This window comes from Merops nubicus, unplaced genomic scaffold (genome assembly GCF_000691845.1).
Source record: "Merops nubicus isolate BGI_N331 unplaced genomic scaffold, ASM69184v1 scaffold16340, whole genome shotgun sequence".
Taxonomy (NCBI): Eukaryota; Metazoa; Chordata; class Aves; order Coraciiformes; family Meropidae; genus Merops; species Merops nubicus.
The window spans coordinates 1-9,474 of NW_008582324.1; the positions used below are offsets into that span (position 1 = coordinate 1).

General features: G+C 35.4%; 1 protein-coding gene across 1 annotated transcript in view; it reads right to left on the reverse strand.

Annotated features, from left to right (window-relative positions):
• Nucleotides 1–728: 728 nt before the first annotated feature.
• PHTF2 (putative homeodomain transcription factor 2) overlaps nt 729–9,474 on the reverse strand; it is a 28,721-nt gene continuing 19,975 nt past the window's right edge. The window contains exons 11-13 of the mRNA XM_008937457.1: nt 6,472–6,567; nt 3,440–3,565; nt 729–2,904 (exon numbers count right to left, since the gene is read on the reverse strand). Coding sequence (XP_008935705.1) covers nt 2,884–2,904; nt 3,440–3,565; nt 6,472–6,567 — 243 coding nt within the window. The 3' untranslated portion in view covers nt 729–2,883. The remainder of the gene's footprint in view (nt 2,905–3,439; nt 3,566–6,471; nt 6,568–9,474) is intronic.

Below are 9,474 nucleotides of genomic sequence, written 5' to 3' on the forward strand. Positions count from 1 at the left end.
CTTCTACACCCCCCATTAGACCTGGTATGACACCAGCTGCAATGCAGAAGAGCTGCTGTGGTGGTAGCAGTGTGCTCCACCACCAGACGCAGGTGGAGCCCTCTGCAAGAGGCTGGCCTCTGGCTGGAGAAGTGGATCCAACTACTGGAAGAGCCAGAAGATAGCTGACAAATTTTCCTTCACAGAGAGCATCCCTGACACCAAACCTCCAATATTAAGCAACAGTCTACAGCATCCTCAAGACTACTGCAGTTGCCCATACCATAGGGTACAGTATTCTTGAGGATCAAAATGACCAAAGAGGACAAACACTCCATGGCAGTGGCTGACCAGCTTTGAGACTGGTTGCAGGTCATGGGATCTTCTACATTTAGAACCAATCTCTCAATTTGCACTCCGTGTGCAGAGTTTCTCTCCTAAATATGTTTGAATTTAAATAGAAGATATGGATTTAAATCAAAACAGGCAGACTCAGAAATACATTGAATATTACTAAAAGATGTATAGCTTACTGCATTGTTTTTTTTTTTCCTTTTTACCATCAGCCATAGAAAGCTTTATTCCAAGCCCAATCACACTTCTGGTTACAAAACATGGCAAAAAAACCCAACAGATAGCACGCAATATCTTCCATATTTCTACTTGCCTCTATCTTCATACTGGATTTTCCACATTGAGGGATGGAGAATAAACCTCTCCCATTGTTAACATAATGAATATACCTAATGGTAGCAAACAAAGTTTTTTATTTTTTTTTTTTTAATTTCACAAATCTTTTACTCTCCCCAAGCCGCCATTTGTTAGTGCAACAATCCAGCACAGTGCTAGTTGCTGAGGTATACATGGTTAAACTAATTTCACCTTCAACCCAAGTCACAATGTTTTCTCTCCCTCTATATTTTTTTTAAAGGTAATGAAAGCCCTATATTCACCACTTTACATTTCTTAAAATAATTCCATTCTAGAGTAAAGAATGGCTTTGTAATAGTGACAGGCTGTAAAAAGCAATAGCCTTACCTTTTATCACCCATAGAACTCCTGCTGTACTTTTTTTTCTTAAAATATATTTTGTGCAAAATTAAGTTCTGTGTAGGTCTGTACCATAATTTGGAAAAAACTGTGTATAAAATGTACATAATTTTTAAAAACAATCCCAACGTCACACAACAGAGAGAAGAAACAGATCAGATGCAGCTGAAGTTTTCATATGAGAAACTAAATATAGTATGTTCTTAAAGCTCCAGTAATACATTCTTTCAAAAACCAGAATGCACTTTGGTCATTATTAAACACTAGTACAGAGGCAAATAAAATACAAAATGCTTGTTTTTGTTGCTTTATATATAAAAATATTTTTATACCACATAAGTTTAAGATATATTACTTCAAATCTTTCAAGATTCTGAAGATTAGCAAATATAGTGCAATGTCCAGACTCTTGCCACCTAATTACTTGTCATTTTTCAATATGAAGCCACTATTTTAGAAACATAAAATGTAAGAATACTTGCGCCTGGTGATGTTAATCCTCCTCAAATAATTTGTAGATCAAAACTTTTTTCCAAGTAACTTAATTCTGATGGGTGAACATTTGTTTTTGTCACACTGACAAACCCCGAGTCAGTACAACTGGTCCATGGGCAGCAGAGGCAGGAGGCAGAGGAAGAGGTGGGGAACCCAAGGCTGGGAAATGGCAGCCAAGGAAGGGCTGGGGCGTGGCCCCTGCTGGGGAGGACTGGGAGGAACACAGGTTACTTGAAGACAAACCTGCTGAATATCAGGCTTCATGAGCTCTGGTGCTCACCAGAGGAACTTGGTTTCTGTGTTCAAGTGTTCTTAAACTTCAATGTGGTATGAATGGCATATACTATAGTGTACAAGAGGAGAGCATCCATCTATCTTATGCTCAGTCATAACATTCCTTTCACCAGTAAATCATTTGCTTGTTTAAATATTCAACTTCAACATATAATATATACTGCTCCATAGTTCACCATAATATATTCCAATTAATGTACATTTATATGTATATATAAAGTTTCTCATTAAAAGTAACAATTAAAAGTGCACATATTGAGCATGCACAGTCAGAGCTGCGCTGAACAGCCCAGTATTTCAAATAAATACAATATTTCATTTATCAAAATATCATACAGCATGGTAACCATTCACAATTATTGCTCCAATAAAAGTGTTATCAAAGAGCACTTGTTGACTTGTTATATAATACCGCATTAATATCCCAGGATATTTAAACTACAGCCTACATGAGTTTAGATCCTGGAATTACTCAACATATGCAAAATTCTCACTTGCTTCTAACAGTAATATAAAATATTTCTGCTACCTGTCATACCGTATTGTCAGTACTTTTTTTTTTTTGTATGTCTCACTTTTCTATTGTAACCAAACATCTGCTGAAGTTATACTATCCTCATAAATGACTGGTGCAAATAAAATATTCTAAGCAATTTTATCGCCCTATCAAAAATCAAATTACTTCCATACAGCCTTACTGTAACTAAAATGTTCAGCATTTGCTTCAGCTTTAACAACAGATACAGTAATTTAGTGTAATCCATTTTCCAGGATTTCAAGTTCTCAGACAGTTTTTTGACTCTTCCCAAACCTGACCTTTTCCAATACTAAACAAATAAGTTTGACAATAAAATATAAATGTCAACTAAAATGAACATAAAACAGTGAGAAGATGAAATAAATACAAAGATTGCACAAGACAGTCAGATGTAAACACTTCAATTTTCCAAACAACATCCTTGAAGAGGTTGTAGCATCTGAAATACAGATTCAGTGGCTGCTTTGAGGCAGTTTTTTCCATCAATGAGCTTTTCTATAACACTGTGTTATCTTCTTTATATATAGTCAAGATTTGATCTTCCAGAGCTGGAAAAGTTAGAGCAGTAAATCAGCATCACTTCTTATTTCAGTTTTCTCTTTACCAGAATTACAGTAACACTTTTTTTTTTTTCTTTTGCTGCATATTCTATGACACACAAAATAAACTTTACATTCATTTACTTCTAATAGGACAAAAATGGGTAACCTAACCAAACCCAGCGGCCAGTTAAGGTCTTTGTGCTACAAGTTTGTATAAACTAATGAGTCTCATAACCTGAATCTTGAAATAGTTTCCAGAGTTTGTAGTTCAGAGGGAGCCAGAGAGTAGGACCAAACAAGACAGTTCTTCAGCCACAGTGAAAGGACACTGTAAGACTGATTGGTCGTGCTAACACTGTACCTACATAACACTTCACTGCAGTGCAAGACAAGGACTGCATCATTTTGCACCCTTTACAGAGTTACAAAGTCAACAGTGGTAAAATCAAGGGAGAAATCACAGCTAGGATATGAAGAAAAAGTTAAAAAAGGCCTTATGGATATAAATGAGACTGTATTTATATCTAAGAATTCTAGTTACCTTTAGGTTAAATCCAAGCAGGTCGCTGATGACACCAGAAACGGCTGACAGGATGACTACCTGGGTGATATTATAAAGCAGTGGATTCATGGTAAGCCCATATAATCTAAAGGGACTGTCCAGTTCCTAGTAATGCAAAACAATGACATAGTTAAAAGCAAAAATTACACGGAGAGGCTTTTGTTCACATATGTACTGAGCAATATTAGATAGTTTAGGAAGTCTTCAAATTAGAGTGCAGTTAAATAAAAACTGATCTGTCCTGTTCTTCTGTATATAAAAAACAATGTGAAAGAAAATACCCATCATATTAACAGACTACTGACTGATGCTGTCTAGCCCTTCAAAAGAGTTGAGGCTACCCATCTAGAGCATCTACCAATTTGCTCACAGATCCAGGAAAACAGAGAGCTAGTTTTCCTTGCCATGATTTTTAGAAGTCAAATATTTTAATTTTTTTAATTGGAAGGATCAAAAAATTAACCCAAACTAATCTGCAACAAACTTGAGCAAAGAGGCTATTTCACCAATCTTCAATTAATGATGTGTGAAGTCATCCAAACTTTTATGGACTATAAATATGTCAAATAAAGGAAAAAAGATTTTTAAAATGTAAGTGTGGGTTACATGAAGTAAAAGCACTATCACTGCTTTAGTAATTTATATTTTCAGGCTTTAAACTCATCTTTCATTCTTCTCCTGCGTTACATCCTGGGCCTTGAACAAGATGTTATAAACCCATTTTTTTTTAATACAGAAGAATTCCAGAGCTCTGACATCTTTCAAAAGAGGTGAAATATGAACGAACAACCTTTTCACTAAGATGTAATGTGGTATAAAACTCTGCTGCAAATACAAAAGATATAAAATACATGACTGAGAAAAACAGCAGAGAAATTCTTTAAGGAAAAAGTTTTTAGATTTTGGAGTAGTCTTATCAATTCTGGGAGTACAAAAGTGGTAAGAATTTTCAGCATAACATAGTCTTCATTAAAAGCTTAAGGATCAAAATCATACAAAACTAAATTTAAAAAAACCCAAACAAACACACAAACAAACCTCCATACAGCTAGAAGACCTGAAATATGTAATTGCATTGATCACTAACTACCAAGAATAAGCAAGAACTTGAGTTGCTGCTTTGTCAACTTTGAGTCCTTGCTGATTCTATTGGTCCTCTCATGCAAGTACTGTGTACTTTTTTTTGAGATTGGGGACCATAGGCACTGTTGAAGGTGTGCTGGTGAGGAGAATTACTCAGCTGCCTAGAAGAAATACTCCATTATCTACCACTAGGCTGGCTATGTTTAAGAGAGTTTAAGCTTCATTTTAAGAACTGCTCCTTGGCATACAGGAGCCAACAGGGTAAGTGACCAGAATTTAATGTGTGAATGAAACAGCATGGTCTTAAAGCACCGCTGTATGCAAAAAAAGCCAGATTTTTCTCTCAACAGGCTTGAATTTTCCTGACTGCAGAGTAAAGGTATAGAGGCATTGAAAGATATGGTTCAGGTTTAATGTATGACAACAGCCATTTGCTGACGGGGATTTCTGCACATGGAACCAGTTTCAGTAGTGCTACAGTCAGCCATGGTGGGAGAGCATGTGTGGACTGAAGGGAGGGAAATTACTTTTACATTTGCCAGTCATTCCTGAGGAACTGCTGTATGTGACCACTCCATTTTGGACTAAAGAAAGAAGCTGATTCCCTGAAGAAGTAAAAACTTGCTGTTACCTTACTTCTGAACCAAAGAATAACAAGTAGGCAGCATCTCTTCAAGAACTTTACCATGACAGCAGAATTTATAACAAGATTTGAATACTGAGAGCTGAGGCTAGACAAACTGAATTTACAAATAGTTGACACAACAGCAGAAGTGACTAGGCCCTGGAACACCGTGCCAAGAGAGGGAGAGAGGCAAATCATGAATTTGTTTTCTGTAGTGTCAGGACTGGCTTCTACTTTGAAAGCCCACTGTAGTCAATTACAAGTTATATACTGCTAATTTTAGTGTGAAAACACATAAGGAATACTAGATCTAATGGATTATATTTGTTCATAAAAGCCAAACTTAAAATTAAAAAAAAAAAAAAAAACCAAAAACGTATATTTATCATTCTTACTTAAGGATTATCTGAATGCCAAGTAAATTTTGGATTAGGGAAATGTTTAGAAGGGGAACAATACGTTTCTGGAGCAAGAATTAAGCTCCTAGACAACAGAAAGAACAAAACAGCTTGCTTCCCAAATTAGAACAGATCTGTGAGTTTGAAAGAACTGAAGAACTCAGCAGAGGCAACTCAGGATCAAATGTGCCTTCCTGAGAATCTCAAGCCATGCTTTGTTAACAGTAATAACAATAATTTTAATCAAAAAGCCCTACGGATGTCTGTGCTCTAGCTCCAGAGGAGTGAAAGTGAGATGATTTTTCTTCTGCAGAATTCTAGAAATGGGAAGTAATAAATGTTCTCTCACTGTGAAGACCCAACAATTACAGTTAGCTGGCAAACAAGACAACATTCACAGAATGGTTTGGGTTGGAAGGGACCTTAAAAGATGATCTAGTTCCAACCCCCACTAGACCAGGTTGTTCTAAGCCCCATCCAACCTGGCCTTGGTATTGCATAACCAAAATAAGCACAGGTGACTTAAATACCTGAATTACATCAAATGAAATCTGTATCTTTAATTCATTTACAAGGGGACCCATGTAACAATTTCTGTCTTCTAAAAAGATTCTTCTATGACAGTAAGCAAAGGAGACCAAGTGTAATCTAGCTTTAATGTAAAATGCTAATCACTGAGGTTTTAAAAGGAATTATTTTTGTAAAGAATACAAATCCTCCAGCAGCTTATTACTAGAAACAGGCAGATAGAGTGTAGCATGAGTAAGTAGCATCTCTATGAAATAGTTACAGAACAGACTGAAACCAAAGCACACCGTGCTGCCTGCAGAAGTGACACAAGTGACACATTAAGCATTCTACTCTGCTTCTTAGTTATGATATGGTAATACTATTTTAATTCTTACCTTTAATAACTTAGTAGCAAGTTTTAAAACATTGTTTACTAGTGTCAGTTCTTCCTTCTTATTAGGCTTCTTCTCCATTTTCAAGTACAAGTTTATCTGATTTTAAAAAAAAATACAGGCATCACCTTGTATTCAGAATTTAAAGGAGTTCATTTAGAAATATTTAATAATAAAATGAAGTGACTACACAGCAACCATACAGACAGAAAAACAACAATATTTCTGCAAGCAAACAAATTTTTTGCTTCCTTTGTAATATTTAAGAACAAAATACTGGCTCACTACCATAGGAAAACACAATGTTTTATGATATAGCAAAATATATTTGACTCTCTTATAGCAACAACTTAAAAGTTTAGTGTAATCTACAAATTAGGCAAGAAAAATCACCACATATGTAAGGTTTGAATAGTTTCTTTTTCTCTTTTAGTAGTTGCCTGAGGTTTGTCAATTCATTTCCAGAAGGTTTTTATACTAACATGCAAACCTTACACTGCTTAACATCCCCAAATTTATTGAGTAGACCGAAATGCTAAAACATAGTTCTGCTAAAGTGTAATTTCTTTTAAAAGATTTTGATATAGTCAAGTACTACATGAGCACCTTGACAAAGAAATCTCTTTTACCAGTGCCTTGAGATATCTGAAGAATGATTAAACTCTTCAGTGTTACAGAAGAACAGTATATTGATCATTTTAACACTTCTGTAATCCAAACATTTTAAGGTCACTGTTGCTAATAAAGTTAAGAATACAAATTCTCTCTCTTTTGGCTTTCTATCAATTTTTCAAACATCAGATTTCATTCCCAAATGACCACTCTCTGATATCCTAGACCAGGCAAAGGTTAATTTTCCATTTTTATTGCATAAAAAAAGCACATCAAAGGAAAAATATCTTTAAATGCCATAAACTTTTTATGTCAAAATAACAACATTCAACAAGATTAAAATTGAACAATTTAGCAATATGCCAAAGTAGTCCCTCAGATGACAAAGGCTCTTTACCAAGCAACAGAAGTGAACTTGCAGAAAGGAAGGAATGTTATATGATGCCATGATATATTTAATCACCTTGTTATAAGGTGGTTATTGAAAAAGGGGTCACAAACATCTTAACAAAATAACTGATTATCAGATCTCCCTAAATAGGTCACTATAAATCAAAAACTATGCCTAATATATTCCAAGGCATATAAATTTCATTTTGGAGTAAATTACAATTTTAGAGACAAAGATATTCCAGCCTTTAAATATAAAGTTACTGATTTCAACAGTTCAAGTGCTTATAAACTGAAATAAACCAAGGCTAAAGGCTCTGTTTAGCAACTCTGAAAAACAGTAGGCAATAAAAGAGATTTGAAACTTTCTGGGGTTTAACTATGATTTCATTAATTTACAGAAAAAAAAAACATCAAACCCAACATTCAATAATGAACTTCAAATCCTGAAGTTGGAATGTGTGTATGCATTTAATTTACAAGACCAATTAAAAAGACTTTCAGAAGGACTTGAAAAATTACAGGCAAACAGAATACAGTCAGAAAGTCCTTTTATGTAAAATGATTGATTTTTCAGCTTCCCATCATGACTCCTAATCATGAAATTCATAGGGTGAATATAAAAGCACACAGAAGCAGCTGGAATTTTGTTGACAGAAAGTAGAATTTGCGATTTCATCTTATCCATAAAGCATTTAAATTGAATCTGGGGGTTGAGGCTTGTTTATCCTTTGGTTTCTGTTTTGGTTTTTTTGTTTGTTTGTTAGTTTTAAAGCTTCATTTTCTTCTCAGTAAACCTAGTAAAACTAGTGTGTGATTTTCAAAGATCAGTTCAGATATGCTTTTTTACATCAAGAGAGTGTCAGTCAATTATTTGGGCCTAACCTCTTACAAAAGGCAAAAATGTCTGACTTTCACGAGTCTCTCAAGAACACTGTTAAACATGCTGTGGTATGCAGCTAGTATGCAAATGAATCCAAAATTCTCATCGAATCTCATGAAAAGCATAGACAGAAACCTATGAAAGCAAAACAAAAGCTGGACACTCTCTACCTCTCTCTCACCCTGCTCTCTGCATTCTTTTTTTTTATCCTTATCCTAAACATTCTCCTCCATTTTCATTCCAGAAACCGAGGACATAAAATTTACTGGGACATTAGGTTAGTTGTGCTCTAAGGATCAACAGAGCAATGCAAAGTTCTCTGGGCTCAGGCACCCTGAGAAGCTTCACACTGGTGCATTCAGGACAAGGTAAGCAGGCCCTCTGTCTTCTCAGCATCTAGGCTCATCATCTTCAGTAATGAATGAATTGTCATTGAGCAAAATATGTAAGCAGTCATTTACATCATCTACCATAAGCTTCATATCCTGACTTCAGGAGTCTCAGTTTGGAACGTTTTATTCTCCAACTTGAACACATTTCCTGTCGGAAACCTGCAAAGATTTCTTGAACTGCCTATTTACTTTGTGCTGAATGCTGGATTTTGCATCAGTGTGAAACCTCTCCAAGTAGAAAGAGACTGCATCTCACCTAACACTAACTGAACATGCTTAGCTCAGAAAACTATCAGCAGTGCCACGCAGCGCGGAGAAGGAAAGTCTGCAGCACAAAAACCAGCTACAACACTCCTGAGAAAAAAAAGTATGTAGACCAAATATCAGGCTTGATAGATGACTGAAAAAGTTTCCAGAGAGTCCAGAAGAAAATACATGTAATCCACACAAGCTAGCGGTCAAAATTATTGGAATGTAAACAGCGACCCACTTTGTAGAGGGTAAGTTTGTTTTCAAATATTTTATTCTATGCTTTGAGATTTCAAGTTTCTTTTTCCTGTTTAAAAGCTACTTTTTATGTTTGTGTTCTGTTAGAGCTTTAATTATATCAAATGACATACGACATCTCTAAGCCTCTTCACTTAAAGAGGAATTGGGATATGGCTATCTCAATGTTCCATATCGCTTTTAAACAAAGTCACACACTTCTCACAGAAATTGTTTCCCTAC